Source organism: Mustela erminea, chromosome 1 (assembly GCF_009829155.1).
Source record: "Mustela erminea isolate mMusErm1 chromosome 1, mMusErm1.Pri, whole genome shotgun sequence".
NCBI classification, from domain to species: Eukaryota; Metazoa; Chordata; class Mammalia; order Carnivora; family Mustelidae; genus Mustela; species Mustela erminea.
In genome coordinates this window covers 104,155,373-104,182,392 of record NC_045614.1, presented here as the reverse complement: position 1 = coordinate 104,182,392, position 27,020 = coordinate 104,155,373, and the positions used below count along the sequence as shown (strand labels likewise).

Below are 27,020 nucleotides of genomic sequence, written 5' to 3'. Positions count from 1 at the left end.
TGTGACCATATCCGTTTGTAAAGTAAAATTATAAAAGGCTACGCAGAAGTGCCAATTCTACTTAACAGCTCCACTTGGGTGTCTATCTCAAACTCAACAAGTACAAAAATTAAATTCTTGATTTTTTTTTTTTACATAAAACCTGCTCTTCCCTTGCCTTCCCCTTATCAGTAAGCAATACCTCAATCCACCCAATCACTAAAGCCAAAAATGTTATTTTTATTCTTCACATTCCCTACAAACAATTCAATAGCAATTTTTTTTAAGATTTTTATTTATTTACTTGACACAGGGAGAGAGAGAGCACACACACACAAGCAGGGGGACTGGCAGGCAGACAGAAAGGGAGAAGCAAGCTTCCTACAGAGCAGGGAAAGCCCGATGTAGGACTCGATCACAGGACCCCAATATCACACCTGAGCCAAAGGCAGTCATTTGACCAACTGAGGCACCCAGATGTCCTCAACAGCAATTCTTACCGATTCTATCACAAAAACTGTCCATTCTCTACCAAATCATCTCCTGCCTGGCCTAGCCTGTTAACTTGTTTCCTACACTGGCTTCTTTTTTTTTTTTTTTTATTTCCAGCATAACAGTATTCATTATTTTTGCACCACACCCCGTGCTCCATGCAATCCGTGCCCTCTATAATACCCACCACCTGGTACCCCAACCTCCCACCCCCCGTCCCTTCAAAACCCTCAGATTGTTTTTCAGAGTCCATAGTCTCTCATGGTTCACCTCCCCTTCCAATTTCCCCCAACTCCCTTCTCCACTCTAAGTCCCCATGTCCTCCATGCTATTTGTTATGCTCCACAAATAAGTGAAACCATATGATAATTGACTCTCGCTTCTTTAACTGGTCTCTTTATATTCACTTTTGCCCCTCTAAAACTCATTTTCTAAATAGTAGACAAAACGTTTTTTAAATTTTAAGCCTTATAATTGCTCACCATAGCTAAAAGCTTTCTAATAACTTCCTATTGCACTAATCATAAAATCCAAACTTCTTTCCATGGATGACTTACAAGGCCTAACTTGATCTGGTCCCTGCTATCTCTCTAAATTTAGCTCCTACCATTATTCGAATCCCCTGCTCACTTGGCTTCAACCCACACTGGCCTTTTTGCTCCTTGGGCAGCAAGCTCTTTCCCACCTCAAGCTCTTTGATCTATAATCCTCCTGCTCCCTTTGGTCCCCCACCCCTGGCACCAGTGACCCAAATTAGCAATGCCAACAAGAAGACAAGTGAACATCACTGGCCTCCTGATGAAAATAATACATCACCTGTGAGTATTCTTGCCAAAACTGTTTAAATGGAATCTTCTCAGAGTAAACAATTAGACAAACTCGGAATGTGGGATATTCTATAAGATAATCTGCCTACACTCACCAAAAAAAAAAGTAACATGAGATTATTAGCTATCATATTATCTATAATCCAGAAAAGTAGGGGACCAACACATTCAAAACAGGTAAAAGCAAAAAGTATTATGCTATAATAGCTTGATGAAACATGATAAAAACCATTTTTAATCATAAAATCTTCCTATAATACAGAAAATTTACAACATACCACTAAATAAAAAACTACCAAAACTGACAAAAATTTGCAATATGATGATAAGAAGGTGATATAAATTGCAACATGGGTTGAGACTTTCAGGGATGCTGGGATGGAGTGAATATATTTTGCATGTAGGACAGAAGTGAATCTTTGGGAGCAAAAGGGAGGAACTGTGAGAGATGGAATAATGGTCCCCTAACGATGTCAATATCCTAATCCCCGAACCTATAAATATGTTAGGTTATACTACAAAGGTGAATTCAGGCAGCACATAGAATTAAGGTTGATCATCATCTAACTTGGGATGGGGAGATTATGCTGGAAATATCTAAGTAGGACAGTATTATCACAAGGGTCTTTGTAAGTGAAAGAGGGAGGCAGAATAGAAAGTGCCCCAGTGACTGCTGACTCTGAAGCCAGAAGGGTGTCATGAGCCACGTAATGTGGGCAGCCTCTTGATACCGGAAAAGGTAAAAAAAAAAATTCTCTTCTAGACCTCCTAGAAAGGTATGCAGTCCTGCCGACACCTTGATTTCAGCCAAGTGAGACCTGTGTTGAAACAAACTGTAAAAAAAAAAAAAAAAGAAAGAAACAAACTGTAAGATAATGAATTTGTGTTGTTCTAGGCCACTAAGTTTGGAATAATTTGTTATAGCAGCAATAGAAAACCAATAAAGCTTATTCTATGACTGGACTAAAATGATCATCTGCAACTCTATCTACCTAACAAAGGAAAGAGTGAATCCTCTTGACAGAAAGATAACATCACCCAGAGCATCTATAATTTTTCATACACAGTGTATAGCATTAAATACAAAATTCTTGCCCACTAAAAGAAGTGAAGAAGGGAAGGAACAGGAGGAGAATGAGTGAATAAAAGACAAATAGACACTAGGATGATCTAAATATTGGTTTCATTAAATACAGACTTAAAAGTGGTAATAACATGTTCATGAAACTAGAGAAATATACGCAAGAAACAAATACAAAGGTGGCAATTTTCACAAAAGAAATAGTATCTATAAAAAACAAAACCAAAGGGATGCCTGGGTGGCTCAGTCATTAAGCATCTGCCTTCAGCTCAGGTCACGATCTCAGGGCTCTGGGATCAAATCCCACATTGAGCTCACTGCTCAATAGGGAGCCTGCCTCTCCCTCTGCCCTCCCTCTGCTTGTGTGCATTCTCTCTCTCTGTCTCTCTCAAATAAATAAATAAAATATATTTTTTTAAAAAATGAATAAAAAATAAATAGAAGTTCCAAAGAGAAAAACACAATTGAGGAACTCCGTGAATAGGTTTCACAGGGGATTATACACAGTAGAAAATGAGCTTAATAAATAGGAATACAGATCAATAGATAATATTCTACTTTTCTGTGAGGTTTATCATTTCAAAAAAGAATGAGAGACATATAGGACACAATAAAAGATTCTAATATATATGTAATGAGTGCCAGAAGGAGATTAAAAAGCAAAGCAGAGGCAGACAATATTCAAAGAGATAACAGCCAGGAATTTTACAAATTGATGAAAGACATGCCCTACAAACCCCATGTACTGAAGAAACTCTGCAGTCCCCAAGCAGGATGAATAAAACAGAAACCACACTTACACACAGAATAGTAAAACTGCTAAAAAACAGTCCAGAAAAAAAAAATCTTTAAAAAAAAAAAAAGCAGAGGAGGTGTGCCTTGGTGGCTCAGTCGGTTAACCATCCAACTCTTGATTTCAGCCCCAGTCATGATCTCAGGGTCATGGATCAAGCCCCACACTGAGCTCTGCACTGGGTGTGGAGCCTGCTTGAGATTCTCTTTCTCCATTTCCTTCTGCCGCCCAACGCTTCCTCCCTCTCTTCCTCACCAATTTAAAAAAAAAAAGGGCAGAGAAAGAAGATACATTATCCTCAAAAAAGCAACAGTAAGACTAATAAAACTTGTAACAAATGATAAAGACATAAAAAGCAAACAAAAGACAATGAAATGACATTGTGCTTTAAAAAAAAGAAAAAAAAAGATAACCTATTATGCCATGCTTTGGGAAAAGAGCCTTCCAACATCAAAGAAAAACAAAGGTATTTTCGGACAAAAACTGAGATGCCTCTTAGGCAGCAGATAAACACGAAAAGAAATATCAAAGGACATCTTCAGATTAAATGACAAATGTATTAGGAAGTATCTTTTTATACATATAAAACAATTACCTGACAATAACCAATAAAACCTAGTCTCTTTATTATTATATTAGTGTAATACACCAAATCCAAAGGAGGGAAAAAGTCCACAGAGATGGATTTTTAATTTACTATAAACCTTCTCAATGAGCAAAAAATGGGGAATCAAATAAAACAACACAGTAACGAGAATTTTTTTTTTAGATCAATAGAATAAGTTTTGTTTATTTAAAAATGAACATATTTGGGATGCCTGGGTGGCTCAGTCAGTTAAGCTGCTGCCTTCGGCTCAGGCCATGATCCCAGAGTCCTGGGATCGAGTCCCACATTGGGCTCTTTGCTCTGCAGGGAGCCTGCCTCTCTCTCCACCTCTGCCTGCCACTCTGCCTACTTGTGCCTACTTGTGCGCTCGCTCGCTCTCTCTCTCTGACAAATAAATAAAATCTTGAAAAAAAAATATATTTAAAAAAAATTTTTTTAAAGCACTAATCCACAAAGACAGAGAAGCAGTAAGAGCAGAAACACAACTCTGGAAACTGAAAGGTAAAAGAACAAGAACTCACTTAGACCAGAAAAAGCTAAAACCTAAGTCTTTTTTTTTTTTAAGATTTTATTTATCTGACACAAGAGAGACAGATCACAAGTAGGCTCTACCTTGCTTGTGTTCTCCCTCCCTCTCTCTCTCTCTCTGACAAACAAATAAAGTCTTTTAAAAATAAATAAATAAATAAATAAAATTAAAAATCACTGCCTAATTCTAGGTAAATCTTTTGGATACAAGGTAATTCAAGTAAATCTTTTGGGTACAGAGATTTATGTTTTCTTCTAAGAACTGTATAGTTTTCGCTCTTACATTTAGGTCTATAACCCATTTTGACCTAATGTTCGCATAGGATGTGATACAGGAGTCTAACTTCATTCTTTTACATGTGGATGTCCTGTTGTTTCAGCACCATTTGTTAAAAGGCTATTCCTTCTCCACTGATTGTACTGGAACCCTCGTCAAAACCTGATCTATCATAAATGTAAGGGTTTCTGGATTCTCTATTCCATTGATCTATACATCCTGCTTTAGTGCCAATACCACACTGTCTTGATTACATAGCTTTGTAATATTTTTAAACTGGGAAGTGTACCCTCCAAATTTGTTCTTCCTTTTCCAGATTGTTTTGGCTATTCTGGGTCACTTGTATTTTCGTATGAATTTTAGGATCAGCTTGGAGCCCTCAAAGAAATTAGGTGGAAATTTTGATACGAGTTGTCTTTGGTCTATAAGAGAATAGGATTTGGGGAATATTGTAATCTTAAGTCTTCTGACCCATAAACATGAAATATCTTTCCATTAATTTAGGTCTTTAATTTCTTTCAAGTAATATTACATAGTTTTCAGTGTACAGTCTTGTACTTCTGTGGCTAAATTTATGCCCATGTGTTTTATTCTTTCTTAATGCCACTGCTCAATGGAATGATTTTCATCGCCAGTACATAGAAATAAAAGTGATTGTTGTATACTGACCTTATATCCTGCTGGCTTGCTTAACTTATTAGTTCCAGCTGATTTTGGTGGGTTCCTTAAGATTTTCTATATACAAGAATTATAATCTGAAAGTAGAGATAGTTATACTACCATTTTTTTTTATATGGATGCCTTTTATTTTTCTTTCCTGCCAAATACTCTGGCTATAACCCCCTCTACATCATGAAATAGAAGTGGAGAGAGTGAACTTTTATTCGTGATCATAAGGGAAAACTTTTAGTCTTTCACCTTTAAGTATGATGTTTGCTAGAAATGTTTCATAGATGCTCTTTACCACATTAAGTACCATATTCCTACTTTATTGAGTATTTTCACCACAAAAGTGTGGTGTATTGCTAAATGTATTTCTTCTGTATCTATTAAGATGATTATGTAATTTTTGTCCTTTATTCTATATCGACTGACTTTTGCATTCCTGGATAAATCCCACTTGGTCATGATGTACAATCCTTTTTATATGTTGCTATATTTGGTTTGCTAATATTTTGTTAAGGATTTTCATGTATTTATAAGGGATATCAGTCTGTTGTTTCCTTGTGATATCTTTGGCTTTGGAAGCAGGGGAATACTAGCCTCACAGAATGACTCAGTGATATCTCTTTTATTCATGGAAAAATTTGTAAAGGATTATTGTTATTCATCTTTAAACACCTGGAAGAATTCACTGGTAAAGCCATCTTGCCCTGGGTTTTCCCTTTGGGGAAACTCTTTTTTTTTTTTTTTTTTTTAAAGTAGGTTCCACATCCAGTGTTAATCCAACGTGAGACCTGAACCCATACCCCCAAGATCAAGACCTGAGCCAACACCAAGAGTCAGATACTGAATGGAATGAGCCACTCAGGCACCCCAGAGGAAGCTTTTTGATTATTAACTCAGTATTTTTTTTTCCATATTAGCCAAGTATCCACTTTTATATGAGGTCATATTTTTTCAAGACTAAATAGGTCCTTAATGCTATTTAATGCAATCTTTTATTATTTTTCCTTCAAAATATAAAGAGACTACTGATTTCACAATGAATTATCACAATCAGAGAGACTCCCCTCTAACTAGAGAACAGGCTATCAAGAATAATGGGTTATAATTGTGGAAATTGGTATTTTCTTCTTTTTTTTTTTTTTTTTTTAAAGATTTTATTTATTTATTTGACAGAGAGAGATCACAAGCAGGCAGAGAGGCAGGCAGAGAGAGGGGAAGGGAAGCAGGCCCCCTGCTGAGCAGAGAGCCCGATGTGGGACTCGATCCCAGGACCCTGAGATCATGACCTGAGCCGAAGGCAGCGGCTTAATCCACTGAGCCACCCAGGCGCCCTGGTATTTTCTTCTTTAAGCAGAATTCATACTCCTCCTCAGTGTGTGAAACCCATTTTGTTCCTCAATACATCTCTTAATCCCCAAACAATGATGATGGCATTTTGATCACTCTATAGAAACATTATATATGCTTATTACCCACTATAACCAGCACACATTTTTTCCCCTGTAGCATTACTAGGTTTGTGTCAATTTGTCCTTTTACTTTTGTCACCTGTGGCTGACTACAGTTGAAGTAGAAATCTGGTGTCTGGAAGAGATCACAACCATCTTTTATCTGGTAGGCCAATGTGAGGCTGGCCCCTGATGACATTCCTTTTTTTTCTTTTTCCATTTAAAAACATTTTTTTAATTTAAACTCAATTAACATATAGTGTATTATTAGTTTCAGGTAGAATTCAGTGATTCATCAAGTCTCATACAATAGCCAGTGCTCATTACATCACATTCCCTCCTCAATGTCCATCACCCTGCTACCCCATCCTCCTACTTTCCTTCCCTCCTGCAACCCTCAGTTTGTTTCCTATGATTAAGGGTTTCCTATGGTTTGTTCATTCTCTGATTTCGTCTTTTTTTTTTTAAAGGTCTATTCAAATTTTCTATTTCTTCTTGAGTTGGTTTCAATAAATAGATCGTATCATTCTAGGAATATATCCATTTCATCTAGCCTATTGTCATAGAATTACTCACAGTATTCTTTATAACCCTTTGTATTTCTGTAGGACAATAGCAGTGTTCTCCCTTTCCTTCTTGAGTCTTCTTTTTCTCTTGGTCAGACTACCTAAAGCCTTGCCGGTTTTATGGATCTTTTTGAAAAACTAACTTTTGGCTTCATGACTTTATTCCTACTGTTTCATTCTCTATTTTATTTCTGCTCCAGTCTTTTTTATTTCCTCCCTCTTCCTGTTTTACAATCAGTTTGCTAGTTCCTTTTCCTAGTTTAAGATAGATGGGTTTGAACATGATTTGAGATGATTTTAACATAGGTCTTTGCCGATATTAATGTCCCTCTAGGCACTGCTTTAGCTGCATCACATAAATTTTGGTATGTGATTTTGTTTTCATTGGTCTGAAAGTATTTCCTAATTTCCTTCATGATTTCTTCTTGGACTCACTGGTTATTTTATAGTATGTTACTTAATTTCCACATATTTGTGAATTTTTTGGATTTTTCTTCTGTTACTCATTTCTAATTTCATTTCATGGTGGTCAAAGAACATATGTTGCATGGTTTAAAGCCTTTCAAATTTACTGAAACTTTTTTAGTGGCCTAACATATAGTCTATGCTATATGTTTCACATGCACTTGAGAAGAATGTGAATTCACTTTTGTTGTGTGACGTGTTCTATAGATTATATCTGTTATGATTATACCTATTACCTATTATTTATTATATATCTATCATTATCTTGTTGGGTTTGTAATGTTTATTTTGTTTTGTCTGGTTTTTTTCTTTGTTTTGTTTTTTGAGAAAGAGAGAAGAGAGAGCACAAACAGGGAGAGGGAGAAGCAGGCTCCCCACTAAGGAGGGATCCCCCCAATATGGGGCTCTACCTCAGGACCCTGGGCTCATGATCTGAGCCAAAGGCAGATGCTTAACTGACTGAGACACCCAGGTGCCCTATTCTGTGGTTTATAGTGTTGTTCATATCTATTTCCTTGCTAACCTCCTGCCTAGTTGTTTTACCCATTACTGAAAGTATTTATGTCTTCAATTCTTATTACTGAACTGCCTGTCTCTTCCTTCAATTGTCAGTTTTGCCATATGTATTTTGTGCCTCTCCTAACTGCATATTTGTAGGTATTGTTTCTTCCTGATGGATTGACCTCTTTATCATTATAAAATGTCCTTTGTCTCTAGTAATTTTTGTCTTAAGGTCTATTTCAGCTGATATTAGTACAGTCATTGCAGCACTCTTCTGGGTACTGTTCACATGATTTATCCTTTTTATCCTTTTACTTTCAACCTATTTGTGTCTTTGAATCTAAAGTATGTTTCCTGCATGAGTTCAAGCCCCACACTAGGTGTGGAGATTATTTAAAAATGAATAAATAAAAATAAATGGTCATTTAAAAAAATAAAAGTAAAGTATGTTTCTTGTAAACAGTGTATAGTTGGATCATTACTGAAATTAGGGGAAAATACATTAAAAAGGCACACCCTTTTCTGAAATTAAAGAAAGTATTACAAAGACAAAATATATAAGAATAGCCATTAAATTTTTGGAAAAGAAAAAAAATAAGGGAAAACTTATCCCACCAGATACCAAGACAGACTCATTATGAAAATTATTATAACTAATATTAATGGTATTTGACAAATAGACAAATACATTAGTGAAAAAGAGTATAATACAGAAAAATATCCACATATGTATAGATGTATAATATTAAATCAATGGGGAGAAGATTAATTATTCAATAAAAGGTGTTAGGATAAGTGGCTTCCATTAGTAAGAAAACAAAATTAGATTCTCAAAACTAAAATCTAGTCACACTACATGAAACTAAAAATTACTATGAAATGATAGAAAAATATCCTATAAGTAATAATGGATAGAGGAACTTTTCTAGGTAATACACAAAAACCCATTTTTAAATTTCTGTATGATCAAAAAAAAAAAGCGTCATAAACAGACAATGCAAATTTAATTACTGCAACTAAAGCCTGTGGCTTGAGAAAGAGCATTAAAAAGTGAATTCACCAAAAAAAAAAAAAAAAAAAAAAGTGAATTCACTTCCAGGTCCACCATTTGAAAGTCCCCCATTTAAAAAGTGAAATTTAGGGACCCCTGGGTGGCTCAGTTGGTTAAGCAGCTGCCTTCGGCTCGGGTCATGATCCCAGGGTCCTGGGATCGAGTCCCGCATCGGGCTCCTTGCTCGGCAGAGAGCCTGCTTCTCCCTCTGCCTGCCTCTCTGTCTGCCTGTGCTCGCTCGCTCTCTCTCCCTCTGTCTCTGACAAATAAATAAAATCTTTTAAAAAAAAAAAAAAAGGTGAAATTTAGGGGCACCTGCGTGGCTCAGTGGGTTAAGGGTCTGCCTTTGGCTCAGGTCATAACGGGGTTCCCTGCTCAGCAAGGAGTCTGCTTCTCCCTCTGCATCCTCCCACCTCCCACCTCCCATCCCCCACCCCATCCCCTGCCTGTACTTGCTCTCTCAGTCACTCTCTCTCTCAAATAAATAAACAAAATCTTTTTTTTTTTTTTAAGTGAACTTGACTTCTCAAAATATCAGGCTTGAGATTTTTTTTAATTTTAAAAATGAAGATAATTCCTACCTCACAATATATTTTAATGTTAAATGAGGATAGCTATAAAAGCATCTAGTATGAAATCTGTTTACCACATTACAGAAGCTTGTTCTTATTTCAACTTAAGTTGGTATTACATTACATTATTACATTAAATGAGGAATTACAAGTTACAATCAGGAATAGCAGGATTCCTGTATTTTGGTTCATGATAAAACTACTATATAATTATAATAATACTTCTATAATATTAAAAACTACTTCATAATAAGTGAAAACACATTTCCCCACATCCCTCACCCACTATGTTTGCCACGTAAAGACAGAAGATAAAGTGGCAATACAGCCAGGACCGGCACCCGTTTAAGAGCAAAACATAATCAATACAGATATAGTTAGATAGCTACATCTTATGTCATGTCTTTCACCCATTAAAACCTTTCTCCCCAAAATATATTTTCTAAGATTTTTTTCCTAAGTTCTCCAATAAGTACCATATCTGAAACAGAATCTACAAATGAAAAACCTTCAGAATGGTACACAGTAAACGCTGCTAAGGATAAAACATAAATGTATATCCGGTAAAGACTGAAGTTTCGAAGACTTGTTAATGCCAAAATTTTTATTTTTGAAAACTGCTTAGAGCAAAACTGTTTCACAATTCAGAAAGTGCAAATTAATTACTTCCTGTGAACCATAGTAAGATTAAAAAAAGGAAAGGCACAATTTTTTTAAAAATTTTATAAAATTCTAAAGACCAACTACATAATTAATTTAGAGTTCAAATTCAAAGTTCTCCAAAATATGTTGGTCAAAACTGAAAATTCCCACTTAAAAATAAAGTATGCTTAGACACATGTACTTTCTTGTAGATTTTTAGATGAATAAGATTTTGACCTTTAGACTGGTTTTTAAAAAACTATAAAGGAAATTTTTAGTTACACAAAATTACACAATGAAATGTGCCTTTCAATCTAAAGACAAAACAAACAAAAAAAATGTTCATTGGAATGTAAGAGTAACCATTGGTTTTATTCAAATTACTAAAGACAATGTTGCAATAAGCAACATCCTTCTCTCCCTATTTCAACCAATCCCTATTTTCCTTATGAACTTAGCAGGCAAATTAATGTTTAGAACTTGAACACTGCTGAAATTTTTCTTCAGCAAGATCTACCTTCTGCATCAATTCTACAGCACCCAAGGCAGTTATACCCCCATGCCAGACTTAAATTTCCTTAAGAATCATTTATAGAGGAAAATAAAAGTAAGAATTAATATTAAAACAACACAACAGATCAGAACACTACAAAAATAGTGCAGCTGCCTTGCTATCAAAAAGCAAAAAGAGGGAACCTGGGTGTCTCAGTCAGTTAAGTGTCTGCAGCAGGCGTTGGGGGAAGTAAGCATGGAGCTTCTCCCTCACCCCCCACTCATTTTCTCTCTCTCAAATAAGTAAAATCTTTTAAAAAGTAAAATCTTTTCAAAAAAAGATTTTAAAAAAAGCAAAACCAAAAACAAGCTCACCCCTCACAAATTTTCTTTTCTAATATGAAACTTTCAATATATCACTCACAAAATGCAGATACTTTTAAAAGTCAAGTTTCTCTTATACATAAAGCATATGGATAAAGAATTCTAAAATATTCTTTTCAAATGCTATACAAACTTACACAGTAATGGGGTATAGAAAGACTGGAAAATTAGGAACGTGAGCGATGGAGACTTTTATTTCTTGGCATACTTCCATCTATTACAAATCTTATCTAGTTCCAAAAATGTATACCAGATATTGGGAGTTCTTTGAATCTTGATTTCTCTTCCCAGCCTGCAGCCAACAATAACTGGAAGCAACTGGAATAACTGGAAGCAACTCTTCTAAAAAATCTCTAATACTGAATTAAAATAGGATATTATATTCAAGTTTAACAAGTTCACTATAATATTCCATACAACTTAATCAGTATCTTTCCCTCTTATTTTACATTCAATGATTCCTTTCTTTCAAAAACAAAGACATCACATGGTTTGTGAACACCACCAGTGGTTACAAGTATTTCCTTATCACTTCCCTCAACTTGATTTTTTAAAAAATCAAACTTAAAATGAAGTAAATTAACAGAAGCCACATTCTCTAGAGGGGAAAATGCTGTGTTACTTCATTAAAAAACAAACAGCCAAGTCATATAAATAAAAATTCACAAAAAGCAGAATCTTCTGAGGTTACACTTTAAAAATTACTTCATTTGCCACATAGTCTGGATTCTAACCTGCAAAGCTGTCCTAAGCAAGTCATGTGTGTCCCCTCGGGTCCTTTTAATTCACACCCAACACAACTTTCAAAAACTAATACCAACAGCAGCTATTAAATCAGACGCAGCCTTTTACAACCAACAGTCCCAAGCTCCAAATAAAATTAACACCCTCCTCAAAAAAAAAAAAAAAAAGCAAAAGTCAAAATAAAACAAAAAAAAGTTCTTAAACTTTCTCTTAGAAGTAGGAGTTCCTCGGTTTTACAGTTTTTTTCTTGTCAGTGGAAAGAGAATGGGAAATCAGTGATAAGAATGAGAACAGTTAGTTCCCAAGAGAAGGATGCAGGAATTTACAACTCAGGCTTGGCCTAGAGATCAGCAGGCAAATACACACCAATGCTCAGGGAAAAGCTTTCAAGAAATGTCATTATCTAACGCCAGTCCTAAGGCCTCATTTTTTTAAGGCCTAAGGACAGCCCTATACGTGCACCGTACAACACAATCTATCAAAACTATTCTCCAAAAACAATTCCGGAGTTTCCCAAGATGCCCGAAACGTAAAGAGCAAGTCCTCTAGACACCCGCAGGCCCGCCTCCTCTCACAGGAGAGGGAGGCCAACTCCTGTGAAGACGAGGGCCACCACGTCAGTTTCGGTGACAGATCCACTGGGAGCATCCGACCGTGATCCGCGCCCTCCCGGGCCGACGCTGCTGCAAGAGGAACAGACATGCAATCTTCAGGGCCCTCCTACTTCCGTTCTCAAAACAGAAATGCACAGTTTCTCCTCGTCCTCACCGCTCAGCCCCGTGCCTCTCAGCGGGGAGAGCTCAAGTGGAAAGAAGAGCTGTCTCTGACCAGGGTGGATAGAACGCGCTTCGTCAAAGCATTTCCCCCCGCGACTCCGGGGGCAACCGCCAGCGCCTCCCTGAGCGCCCCCGCCCCGGGCAGGGGACACGCAGGCAGCAGCAGCCCCAGGTCGCCCCACTCCTTCCTCCCCGGAGTAAGGGGAGCGGAAAAGCGCAAAGAGGAACTAAGTGAACTGCAAAAGGGTGCCCCGCAAGCTCCTCAAGGAGGGGGTGGGGTGCGAGTGGAAACGGGAAGGAGCGGAAGGAAGGGGCAAGGAGCAGCCAGAGGAAGGGGACGAGAGCGCGCGCCCGCAAAGGGCACGACTCTCCGGGGACGCGGCTGCACCCTGGTTCCTCGAAGCGGACGGGTGCTCCCGGCCTCCCGAGCGCTCCTCCCCGGGCAGAGGCCGAGGAAGCGAGAAGAGGACCTCCTCGGCCCAGCCTCAGCCCTCAGCAAGGGTCGGTCCGGGCTGCAGTGCCCTGGCCCGGTCCGGAGCTGCAACAACGGCCGCTGGCCTCGTCAGAAGACGCGGACCGCAGGGCCCTCCGCGCGCTCAGCGGGCCGGCTTTCACGCCCCCATCCCCGGGGGGGGGGGGGGGCTCCGGGGGGACGGCAGCCCGGCGCCCGGCGGCCTCGCCGGTTACCTGAAGCGGGGCGAGTCCTTCAGACACTCTTCGAAATCCACCGTCATCTTCATCCTGCCTCAGCCTCGCCTCGAAGGCGGCGCTGGAAGAGCCGAGAGAGCCGCGGGAGCGGCTGCGCTGGGGACCCAGACAGCGACGGCGGGCGCACGGCCGCGACTAGCGCTGCGCGGAGCTGCGGAGGGCGCCTTGCCCGCTGGTCATAGCAGCCGCGAGGACGGTGGCAGCAGCCGCGGCTCGTCAGGCCCCAGTCCGGCCCCTCTTCCTCCCGCCCCCAGCCGAGCGCCGGCCACAGGGAAACCGCCCGGGAGTGACAGCCTCCGCCAGCCAGCCACGAACCCGGCGGCCGGTGGGTGGGGCTTCCGGCAGCACCGCCCGCGGGCGCTCCGGCAACGCACCTGAGCGACGGAAGTTCGAGCCAATGAACAGCGCGACCGTGGGAGCCGCCTTGCCACCGCAGTCCCCGAGGGCCAACCGGGATGCGCAGGAGTCGTTAGGCGGGACGCGCCCGTTGCTGGGAGGCCGGCAGCTGAGGCTCCTTGGGAAGGAAGTCACGTGGCTGAGAGCCGCGCTTCCCGCGGAGCCCCCGCCTCTTCTCAGCCCCGCCCTGCCGAGCTGCCAACCCGGAGGAGCCGCCGCCTGCAGGTCTGAGGACTCCTACAGCTTTGGCAGAATTCTGAAGAGTAGAAATTATCAAAGGAGGAGATAAACTGATCCACCGCCTCCTTGTTTAAAGAAAATGAGGTCGGGAGAGAAGTGAGGGTATCCTTAATGATAAAATCCCTTCCTTCACTTACTGACTTCATCTCTTAATAACTTGGAAATCTCTCCCACGTTTATCTTCTCATATAACTAAGAGACTACTTCCTGAAGGAGCTGGTATTTGGGGCGAGCATGGAAAGATCAGGATTGCGACAGGCAGGCGAAGTAGGGCGTTTGGTGCGGAGGCAACGCTTTCAAACTCGAAGACAGTCCTCCTTACTGATAACTTTTCTCTCAGTAGCTTTCACCGGTTCAAAGAGGATAGGGTTGTGAAAATCAGCCTCACTTCCTTATTTGCCACACCAGCCCACTGGTCCACAGTTGGTTCTAGGAGACCTCCAAGATATGCATCACCTGATCCGACGAGGCAGGTATTTACCATACTTCTGGTTTTAATATAACATCGACTGTTTAAAAAAAAAAAAATCTCAATAACAATAGATCCATTTTATTTAAATGGAACCCAACCTAAAAAGCATAAGAATATCCATAAAATGGAAGGAAATGTAACAGTATAGTGGCTCTGAGCGAGAGCTTGCAGGCAAACTTTCTGGTTTTGCCTCCTATCTTTTCTTACTGTAAAATGAAGCTGATAGAGTTGCCCTGAAGCTGAAGTAAGAACTCTGAACACAACACAGTGCCACATAGTAACCATTCAGTAAATGCTGGCTATTATCATAATTGTACCACTTTATTCTTCAGTGCTATAATCAAAGTTTAAATGTAAGCCTTCTCACTTCTACTGCCTAAAGTCTTATATAACCATTTTGACCATCTGGCTAAGTGTAGCTCGATGGTAGGATGGTAGGATGTTTTACATAACCAGTGGTTGTATCTTGATCTCTTTAGCACCTTTTAGAAGTTAACAATATAATTTTGAGACATTTCAAAGAATATACAAGCATTATATATGTTTCTTCTTTGGTTATAAACTTGGTTTCTTTTTTTATTTTTTTAAGTTTTTTTTTTTTTAATTCTAATTAGTTAACATACAGGTCTTATATTGATTTCGGGTTTACAATATGGTGATTCAGCACTTCCATATGTCACTGTGCTCATCAGGACAAGTGCGCTCCTTAATCCCCATCACCTATTTCACCCATCCCCCCTAACAATGATCAGTTTGTTCTCTATAATTAAGAAGCTGTTTCCTGATCTCTCGCTCTCTCATTTTTTTCCCTTTGCTTATTTGTTCTTGTTGCTTAAATTCCACATATGAGGGCGCCTGGGTGGCTCAGTGGGTTAAGCCGCTGCCTTCGGCTCAGGTCATGATCTCAGGGTCCTGGGATCGAGTCCCGCATCGGGTTCTCTGCTCCGCAGGGAGCCTGCTTCCCTCTCTCTCTCTCTGCGCCTGCCTCTCTGCCTACTTGTGATCTCTCTGTCAAATGAATAAATAAAATCTTAAAAAAAAAAAAAATTCCACATATGAGTGAACTCATATGGTAATTGGTTTCTTTTTTTTTTTTTTAAGATTTTATTTATTTATTTGACAGACAGAGATCAGAGGGAGGCAGAGAGAGGAAGGGAAGCAGGCTCCCTGCTGAGCAGAGAGCCCGATATGGGGCTCAATCCCAGGACCCTGGGATCATGACCTGAGCAGAAGGCAGAGGCCCTAACCCACTGAGCCACCCAGGTGCCCCGGTTTCTTTTTTAAATTGAATTGTATATCCCTGGAATCTACCCACCTTCTTTTGATAACTGGAAACTATTGGCAGTTAAGACTTAAGTGTCCTCAGACAGTTCAGTTGGTCAAGCCAACCTCTTCTAGATTTATAACTTCTGTGTCAGACTTGGAGAATTGGCCATTTCCACATTAATTGTATTCCTGATGCATGACAGCTAACCTGTATATACAATAACTTGTTTCAATGCTTCAACATAGTGTAACCTTTTAGAAGAGGCCTAACTTGACACTTTGGGATTCAAAATTAAAATTCAGCTGCCTGGCACCATCAATGAAAATAAGTCAACTAAGCTAGTCATTAATAATGAACATTTTCTTTCTGCAGATAGCTAAATTTATGTACATCCAGTTAGTGATAATGCTATCAAAAAAATTTTTTTTCTGGGGCGCCTGGGTGGCTCAATGGGTTAAAGCCTCTGCCTTCATCCCAGAGTCTTGGGATCCAGCCCGGAGTCCTGGGATGGAGCCCCGCATTGGGCTCTCTGCTCAGCGGGGAGCCTGCTTCCTCCTCTTTCTCTCTGCCTGCCTCTCTGCCTACTTATGATCTCTGTCTGTCAAATAAATAATAAAATAAAATTTTATTTAAAAAAATTTTTTTCTGCCCTGTGGTAAACCAGGCATTTGGGGTTGTCAACCGTAGGGTATGTCCTAAATTTGAAAATACTGGAAGTGGGTTACGGTGGGAATAGTGAGTCTTAGAAGTATAATACTATTATTCTTAGAGTAATGAAAACCAAGGCCCCAAGGTATAGAAATAACTGGCTGGGAGACTCAAGCTAAATACAGGTCCCATGTCACCAGACTCTTAACGGCAAACCACCCGTTGTCCCCTTTAGAATGTGGCCTTTATAGGTGTGGCTCTATCTCCCCATAAAACAGCTCCTTTTCATCCATTTCATTTTAAAGATGCAGCTCAAATGCCACTTCTTTCAGGAAGCCTTCTCAGTTTGCCAAAATACAGACTTCTCTTTTCAACACACAGTGAAAGTTAGTAAAGGATATAAGTGATCAGACCTTAAATCTCACAAATATCTTTTCCCCCGACTTCCCAGTCCCTTTCTCCAAAACCTCTGGAACCCTGTGTACCCATAGCCCTTCCTTCCCAGAATACTTCTGATTTCCTCTGAGGATTTTTTTTTTTTTTAGATTTTATTCATTTATTTAGAGAGAGAGAGCACGTGCGCATGCGTGTGCACATGTTGGGGGGTGGGCAAAGGGGAGAGGGAGCAAGAATCCCAACCAGACTCCCAAGCTGAGCACTAAGCCCATCATGGGGCCCAATCTCACAACACTCAGATCATGACCTGAGCCAAAATCAAAAGTGACACACTCAAACGACTGAGCCACCCAGCCACCCGTACTCTGAAGATACTTTTAACTGTATATCCTCTTGAGTAGAAGTTGTTCATTACCCTTTCCCTGATCCCCTTGGCCAGGATACATAGTCAGCAAGAATCTAACTCTTGACAACTTAACAACTTAACACTCCGCCTTCATACAAGAATTTCTTTTGGGGGCCTAATGTCATCTAGCTACACCACTGTCTTACTGTCCTCGTTGCTCTTCTCTACTAATTTCTCACTCACTTCCTGCCTTAGCCTGGCTAGAGCCTGGAGTTATGATGAAGGTAACTATGGGAAGCTACTGGAACTGGGTAACTAAAAAACCCAGACACCTGTAGGAACTGGTTCCCTTCTCCTGGTGGCTGTATCCTCAGTCTTTCTCACCTACTGCCCAACTCTCAGAAGGTGGCCTCTCTGCTCTGTGTAGGTTCTAGTCCCCTGGGAGACTAGCTGGCATATAATCCCTCATTGCTACTGGTTCCTTCAACAAACTAGGTGTCGGATGGCTATGGGGGCCCAACCAGATGATGTAAGTGAATGAGGCTGGCCTGGTGTAAGCAGCCTAGAGGGGCAGTGGCTCAGGTGAAGAGGGAAGCATGTGCCCCGTGTAACTGCTCAGCTCCAGGATGTTTTTGCCATATCAGACCTTCAGATTCTATAAGAGAAGCCAAATAGCCAGATTTCAGTGTGGAACCTCCCCAATTTTCAAATGTTGGCAACACTTTCAGAATATTAGAAAACATTGTGCAGGTCACAAAAATAAATTTCAGGGCCACTGTGCAACTGCTGTGTATTTTTTTTTACAATTCTTGATGTATCCTTTCAACCTTTGCTCCTGGAGCTTATCGCTTTAATCTGTTTCCTAATTCCCAGATCCCAGGAGAAAACAGATTAACCCAGCTCATCTTTTCATCAGAGGTCACACAGGTCCCCAGCCAGCAAATAGGAGGGTCGGATTACCCAATTTAATCATTCCTACAGGAAGGTGGGTCAGGATGGAGGCCACAGGACAGTTGCCTAATAGACAAGGCAATTTCCCCAAAAAAGAGTATTAGTCCCATAAAACAAAGCTGGTAAACTCTCATGTTTGGCCTCTGACTCTCAGTCCTCCACCCCAACTCCTGCCACCAGCTAAGGTGATTTAAACATTCACTCATCCTTTCTTCATTTAATAGTATCCATTAAGCAGGTATGCTGGCCAGACACCATGGCAGGCTCTGAGGTTTACACGTGAGATAAAACAGTGTTTCCCCTCTAGAGCTCTGAGAGCTGCTCATACTCAAGACAGCCGTTTCTCCTGGAGAAGGAAATAGGGTTCTTATATCTTGCAGCCATACGGAATCTTGAAAAAGTAAGAGGAAAGGAAAGGTGAGGAAGGTTTTCCCAAGGACCTTTAGTCGCAGGGAACTGTGTGGCTAGTAAAAGTAAACAGTGACCAGATACAAAGGATTTTGCCACCCTAAAAAATTCGTATTTTAAGGCAATGGGAAGCCATTGGAAGAATTTAAGCCTGCAGTGACACAAAACAGTTTGACTATTAAAAGAGAGTACCTCAAGGGGCTGGAGCTATCAGGACTGAGACCAAACACATAGCAGTCAAGAGGTTTTCAACCAAGGCCATTGCAATCAGAAGATGTTTAGGCAATAAAATCAAAAGGATCAACTAAATGTGAGGGAGGAAAAAAAGACTAAACTCCCAGGGTGCCTCCAGGTTTCAAGTTAGAGAATGATTGGTAGGACGTGGTGCTGTCATCTATAGAGAGGAGAAAATTTGTCTCTTTGTCTCAAAATATGTCACTTTGGACAGTCCTTAAGTATTCCCATCTTAAACCTCATCTCACCCATTCCATTCACAAGCTCGGCCTCAAATGTCTCCTGCTGTCTCACTCAAATACATTCATTTCAGACACCCCAACCCTGCCCCAGGACTCTCTTTATCTCCTAGGCTGTTGGTATCCATGGGTCTTGCCTTCCTCCACCACCTCGACAGCTCCATTGCAATGCCCCCAAACCTCTTCTCAGGTCCTGCCATGACCATGTCACATACCCAGCACTAGATCAAAACAAGCATTTCCTTTTTGTTTCCCCCTCCTAGTTTCTGAGCAATACTAGTCACAATTTATATCTCAAAGCAGTGGAAGCCATTGGAAAAATTTTAAGCCAGGGAGTGTGATGTGATCTGATTTGTATTTTAAAGGGAGCAGGGTAGGCAAAAAGTGAAAGCTTTTAACGCAAGTCCTGGACATAACATACTTAGGGTTTTCAACTGTCTTTGTATTATTTATCTGTGGTCTGATCCCTGGCCTACTGGTGCAATGGCTATTCTGAAACTTGCCATCCAAGCTGTGGCCCACGTCTCTCATAAACTGTAGATAATTTTGACTCTTCACAAAGAAAATAAGAATCACTGGGTGGGAACATTCTCCTAGCCCTGACCCACATTCTCAAGCACTTTCCCATCTTCTTTACTTCTTATCCATCTATCTCAAAGGAAAGTGCCCCTCTTCCTTGTGCTCTAGATCTCATATCTTCCATTCTCCTCTGAGAATGGCTCTATCAATTATCCTCTTTCTCTGCATGCTCAGCCTTTCTCTCAAATGACCTTTCTTTTCTCTTTGAAGACAAGAGAAAGAAAAGCATACACCCTCTGTATCAGAAAGGATCTGTATGTGCACATGCAGTTGTGTGTGTGTATAAGAGACACTATTTGAGTGAGGCAAAAATAAAGAGTTCATTATTAGATAGGATGGTTTTACCCTAAGCCCATGTTAGGCCATGGACGTTGGGAAGGATTTGGAACCAGGACCTGTAAAACCTGGATGCTGCTTCCTTTCCATCCTTTCCACACATACTGCGCCCTTCTGAAATTTTCACCTGATTCTCTAGGTCTGGCTCTCAAGATGAACCAAAAAATTAGAGAGAAAGTATCTTCTCTCTTGGCCCAAATTATCAATTTCTTAGGGAACTATTAGCCTAGCTGGGGTGATGTACCCCATCAAGGGTCAATCAACTACAGCAAGGGGGCAGTGTGTACATACATGGCTTCCAGAAGCCCACCCCTATAACCTGTGTTAGGGGATCAGTTAGCAAAGAAGGGAGACATATGAAATGAACAAATTCCCCTTTGGCTATGGCCAAATCTCCCTCCACTGCTTTCTAAGACTCTTAGAAGCACAGCCTCCCCGTTTTCTCCTCCTATTCATTCCACTATGCACTGTACTCTCTTCTCCACTCCCTACCCACCCCCACCAACTGTTTTCAGTAAGGCCACTCTCCATTTGACAAACCAAAGGATGCTTTTCAGTACTTGTTTTTCCTGATATCACATTAGCACCTGACACTGTTTGCAGCCTTTTCATCTTGAAAACTCATGCTTATAATTCTTCACTGGTTTATCATTGCCTACAGCTATGGTTTTTAAACTTTCCTTAATCACGGAATTCTTTGTTGAAAAGAAAAAGTCTTTCACCCTTGCTCACCATTAAATGGATAATAGTGAAGCTGATAGGGTTGAAATGGATGGGAGAGGCAGAGCCCTGCCCACCTTGCTCCACTCCCCACCCCAGATGACTCACTGGTAGGCTCCAAGGGGTGTTAGAGCTCCACTGAGAAATACATAATTTGGAAACCACAGATCTGTTGGGTAAGTTCCCAATTTCTTAATTTTAAATGTAAGGTTCCTTTAGTATCCAGCACCCACCAACCTTTCCTGTCTTCATTGCTGCCAATCTGTCTACTCTAAACGGGTTTATCCATCCACAGAGGAATTCTCAGCTGCTTCTATGTGCTGCTTTCTCAGTGCCCCCTCGTGCACCATGTCTCCTCTGCCCGAATGGGCCTCCTCCCTCTGTGTGCTTGCGGAGCTCCTGTTCATTATTAAACTTGGCTTCACGGGCATCTCAGGATCTCCTTCCTCCCAGTAACCTGACTTCTCTTTTGTGCTGTGGTCCTTTTTTGTTGCTGTATGTAACTATTAGAATAGAGTTCAGTATTACAATTTGAGATTTTTATACCCATATTCTCTTTGGACCTGGAGCTTCTGAGTAGTGACATTATTTTCGTCTTTGTAGCTCTAGAACCTAGCCCAATGGCTGGCACTTAGTGTGCGATAAGGGTTGAGTAAACGGATATATTTCTCTCCCACAGGGATCTCTTCCTTATTCAAATCCCCATGATTACTTGTGCACATGTATGTATTTCTCCAACAGATTAGGAGCTCAGAGGATGATACTTAGATGTTAGGGTGATTTGAGGATTATATAAGATACACAGAACAGTGCCTAACAAAGCCTGACTCCTCCGTAGTTTTTCCTCCTGGCTATGTAACAGAATCCCCTATAGAGTTTTTCTGTGTTTGTTTTAATATAGATTCATAGGCCATACTTACTAAATCATATTTTCCAGAGAGGGTGCTGGGCGGCTGTCACACAGATGATTCTGAGGCACAGCCTTCACTGAAACTCAATAAATGCTAGTGTTCATTTTGTAACTCCAGAATCTGGCACAGAGACGAGCCATGTAGTAGGAGCTCACTAAATATAGTAGATTGAATTCAAATATATAATGTTTTCAATGTGTAGAATGTTACATTTCTTATATCTAACAAGAGGGGTTTAAGGCAAAAGGTAGATTTAGCTTAAAGGGGCTCAGATGACAACTTCTCAGTCTCTCATTTCTGGGTTTGTATACAGTGAGCTCTCTCCTGCTCTAACCACGTTCCACCCCTTCCCACCTTCCTGCCATTTTTAATTAGTTGGAAGACTTATTCTCTGTCCAATTGTCATCCCCGGGGATCCCAAAAAACTAATGTTTCTAAGCAGTTTTGTAATCTTCTGATTTGGCTACGGCCTGCCTCTAAGGGCTATCCTGAAAGTCTTCCACTCTCATAACCACCACACTGTGCCCACCTTCCAGACCTCAGTGCCACTGCTTTGGCTCAAGCCTTCAGTATCTCTTGCTTACTAACTCATAGCATTCCCTGCGTTCAGACCAGCCTTCCTCAGGTCTAAGGCAGGATTATTGCTACTCATACTCATCCTTCAAAATCCATTTCAGATGTCAGATTCTCCAGAAAGCCTTCCTTCCATATTTGGGCCTCATATTTGTACTCCCAATACACCCAGTGTGTACTTCCCATCAAAACACTTACCATACTGTCCTTCCATAGCTCACAGGCAGGAACTGACCCTGTTATTTCTGTGTCCTGGTATAAGATACAGTGCCCAGCTCTTAGTAGATGCACTACAAATGTGTGTTGAAGCTGTTTGTCTCCAATCCTCTTCTCACACTTTAAGCTCAAGTAATGACAAACCGTGTTTATAGTTCCCCAGGTGTACTGTGCTGTCCCAGGTTCCTGGACCCCAGCTACTTCATGCTGCTTCCTTCAGAGAAAAAATAACTTCCAAGACATGCCTTGTACCCACCACCCAGTCCCAAGAGGTATTTTTTCTTTACTTGCAGAACATCTTTATATCTCTGGTCAATTTTGTGTTGCAACTATCTTCTCTCAGTTGTGGATGCTCTGTTTTGTTGTATGGTGACTTTTAATTAATAGAAGAAATTATTTTTAATGTAGCCAAATCTATCTTTTTGTTTATGATTTGTGCTTCTTGTGTTTGAAGGAATTCTTCCATACCCTGGGATTATGAATACATTCTTTCATATGATCTTCAAAAATTTTGTTCCTTTCATGTAAATCTTTAATAACATGTGGACTCAATATTTATGAGTAATGCAAGATAGCTACCTTAAAATATATAGAGAGAGGGACGCCTGGGTGGCTCAGTGGGTTAAAGCCTCTGCCTTCGGCTCAGGTCATGATCTCAGGGTCCTGGGATGGAGCCCTACATCAGGCTCCCTGCTCGGAGGGGAGCCTACTTCCTTCCTTCTCTCTGCCTGTCTCCCTGTCTACTTGTGATCTCTGTCAAATAAATAAATAAAATCTTAAAATAAATAAATAAGTGTGTATATATATATATATGTATATATATATATATTTAGATAGATAGATAGCTCCTTGTCTCAGTGCTGTGCATATGCTATGCTGTGGAGGAAAACTCTATCCTAATAGATTACTCCTTGTTTGGTTACATATCTATGTCCCTTTACTAGCCTGTGGATCCTTGATCCTTTTCTGTGTATATTCACTGTCTAGCATAGTTCCTTGCATTAACGTTCAATACATATTATTGAGTTTGCAAATGTACTCTTAAATCCATAACATTGTAGACTATCTGAGCTAGGAGGAACCTAAAAACATTGTCCTGTCCTGCCCCTTTATTTTACAGGTGAGGAAATGGAGGCCCAGTGAGTGAGTGATCTGTGTACTTAGGAGATCACATGGGGTTCCAGTGCCTGAGCCAGGGCTCTGCACACTGTTTCCTGTTTCTCCTAAAAGCCTAGGCACCAAGTCAGTTCCACTTACCGTGGACATCCAGCACCTGAACTAAGGGGCCAACTGGCAAGGACAAAGAGGGGCACTGGTGTCTACCACCATGGCCAAGGATTAATGTAATTAATCCTGACAAATCAGAAAGAAAAAGAAAGAAAAGACCAAGAATGGTCATAATAAAAAGTGGAAGAAATACAAATGGGTAAAAAATTACTGAATTCAGAAATCAAACACACGGAAGGTAGAAAGGAGTACTTCCCCCCGCCCCCAGAGTGTAAAGAGCAAAAAGAACACCTTAGGAAATGGTCCGCTAGGATTATAAACTTCCTGAGAGCAGAGGCTGTCTGTTTTGCTCACCACTACATTCCTATCATGTGGCACAGGGCCTGGCAGATAGTTGGAGCTCAATTACTATTTAATATTATTTTTTAATTTTTTTTAAAAAATTATTTATTTATTTATTTGACAGAAAGAGAGAAACAGTGAGAGAGGGAACACAAGCAGGGGAAGTGGGAGATGGAGAAGGAGGCTTCCCACTGAGCGGGGAGCCTGATGCGGGGCCTGACCCCCAGACTCATGACCTGACCCAAAGGCAGATGCTACCCAGGCACCCCATTATTTAATATTATATAAATGACTAGTACTTGTGTGCACTTATAAGATAGGGGCTTTCCTTATTGCAGGAGGAGGCTGTCAGGCAGATCCCAGTCCCACAGCCTTCCCTCTGCCACACACAACACAGGAGCAAAGGCTCGTTCTTCAAAAGAAGCGTGGCTGGTGGTGCTTCAGGTTCTGAGGGCTCTGGCTCATGAGAAGATAAACTACTTTCAAAAAGGAAACAGGAAACATGTATAAAGGAAAAATTAAGTAAATATTGGTGAGACTGTGCAGTCAGAGGTTTACGCAAGCTGTTAGTAGGAGCACAGAACTTTTCTGGACATTTTGGCAATATGTATCAAAATGCTAAATAGGTGTATCTTTTCAATTTATCTGAAAAGACAGGACACATACACATATGCATGTTTGCTGCAGTGCTGTTCCTAGAGGAAGAAAGGATATAGCCTAAGTTTTTCACTAGTACATTGGTTGAATAAATCACAATATATCCATACAATAGAATACCATGTAAGTTATTCATTCTGTTATTCGTTTGGGGGCAGGGGGTGGAAATAAATTCAGTGCTGCCAATGAGTATATGTTTTGCTTCATTCCTTTATGTAGTATCTTTTTTTGTTGTAAACAGTTATATATTTTTAAAAAAATATTTTGGTGTTTTTTTTTTTAAGATTTATTAATTATGTTTAGTGGGGGCAGAGGGGAGGGCAGAGGAAGAGGGAGAGAGAAATCCTAAGCAGACGTTGCACTGAGCACGGAGCCGTGGCAGGCTTGATCTCAAGCACTGAGATCAGGACCTGAGCCAAAACCAAGAGTCATTCGCTTAACCGACTGGGGCACCCAGGGGCCCCTTAAAAATTTTATTTTTAAGTAATCTCTACATACCATGTTGGGCTCAAACTCACAACCCAGAGATCATGGGCCCCATGTTCTTCTGACTGAGCCAGCCAGGCGTCCCTTATATTACTATTATATTACTATTACAATCAGAAAAATTTTTTTCAGATCCATTTTCCCAAGAACAGTGGATCCTGAAGAATTTCAAATTTTATCTACTTACTCTCTTTTAATCATTTATATCATGCATATTTCTTGAATTAAAAAATATTAAATAATAATTACTAAGTAAGTTATTAATTATTAGTCAAAAATGAAAGTTGAAAAAAAACTAAAACCTTATAGGGGAAAGAGTAAAAAGTTATGCCAAAAACCTAGCTTTTTCTTTTCTTTTTTTTTTTTTTTGACAAGGCTAAAAATGAAATACACTGTTAATGTTGTTCTAGTTAACTAAAGAAAGATGGGACAACTGAATGGCTCAGGGTGTTGAGCCGCTGCATTCGGCTCAGATTATGATCCTGGGGTCCTGGGATTGAGTCCAGCATCCATCGGGCTCCTTTCTCAGTAGGGAGCCTGCTTCTCTCTCTGCCTCTGCCTGCCACTCTGCCTGCTTGTGCACACTCCCTCTCTCTGACAAATAAATAAAATCTTTTAAAAAAAGGTGGGGGGTCGCCTGGGTGGCTCAGTCAGTTAAAGCCTCTGCCTTTGGCTCAGGTCATGATCCCAGGGTCCTGGGATAGAGCCGTGCAGGGGGGGGGGGGGCGGGAGGGGGGGGGTGTGTGGATGGGTGGTCTCTGCTCAGCAGGGAGCCTGCTCCCCACCACCTCACCGCACCCCCCGCTACTGTGATCTCTGTCTGTCAAATAAATAAATAAAAATCTTTAAAAAAAAAAGAAAGAAAGAAAGAAAGACATTATCCAGAATTCCGAGAGGAATTTGTACAAGCTTAATTTCTGTCCTATTACCTGTTAGCCAGCTAACGTGCACTTCCACTGAAACCTCTCTCAAATGCTGAATCCACAGCTTTGGAAGGGCTTATACATGAGGATGTGGTATTATCACAGGATATCCTGGTACTTTCATTTGGTGGGTATCAAAACACATACCCTATGTCTTTTGCTTTTATTATTTTTAAGAAAACTTGGCGTTGCCAAACATGGAAATGAAGGTTGGATTCAAATATTCAGGGACTTTAGTTTTATTGCTATTGCTTATGATTTGAATATTTTAAACATTTGCACAGGAGTAAGGAGTAGGTCTCTCTCCCCTGCTGCTGAAGAAGTTGGGGGCACTCAGGTCTTGGACTTCACCGTTTCTTTCCTTAAATGCCAAACCACTCACAACCTTCGGCATGAACTCTTAACTGCTTTTCTTCTGAATGTCTTTCTTTTCCCTTTAACTGCCTCTAGATTCTAGGTGAAGGTGCTGGGGGAAGTATTAGCCAATAGAAAAAAATTTATCTTCTACTTTCATGTGATAAAATTGGTATTGATAGGTAAACTGAACTAATGACTTCTGTGGTTAAAATTTAAAACAGTTCTTCAGTTTTTATCAACATACAAATAGAACTAAATATGTCCCTTAATAGGAAAGCTAAGAAGCTACCTACACCACACTATCTGCCAAACATGGTTTATAGATACATCCTTCCTGCATCTCTCCTTTTTTTTTTTTTTTAAAGATTTTATTTATTTGAGAGAGAGTACGAGCAGGGGCAGAAGAAGGGGCAAAGTGAGGAGCAGAGTCCCGGGAGCCCAAACTCTGGGCAGGGAGCCGAGCACAGGGCTAGATCCCAGGACCCTGGGATCAT

The 27,020-nt window shown here is 40.6% G+C and overlaps 1 protein-coding gene across 7 annotated transcripts in view; it reads right to left on the bottom strand.

The window, feature by feature from the left end:
• Positions 1-13,675, bottom strand: part of ACAP2 (ArfGAP with coiled-coil, ankyrin repeat and PH domains 2) — a 146,962-nt gene extending 133,287 nt beyond the window's left edge. For all 7 annotated transcript variants that reach the window (XM_032337278.1, XM_032337308.1, XM_032337289.1 and 4 more), the window contains exon 1: positions 13,582-13,675. In XM_032337278.1, the coding sequence (XP_032193169.1) occupies positions 13,582-13,634 (53 nt within the window). In that variant the 5' untranslated portion in view covers positions 13,635-13,675. The remainder of the gene's footprint in view (positions 1-13,581) is intronic.
• Positions 13,676-27,020: the final 13,345 nt, after the last annotated feature.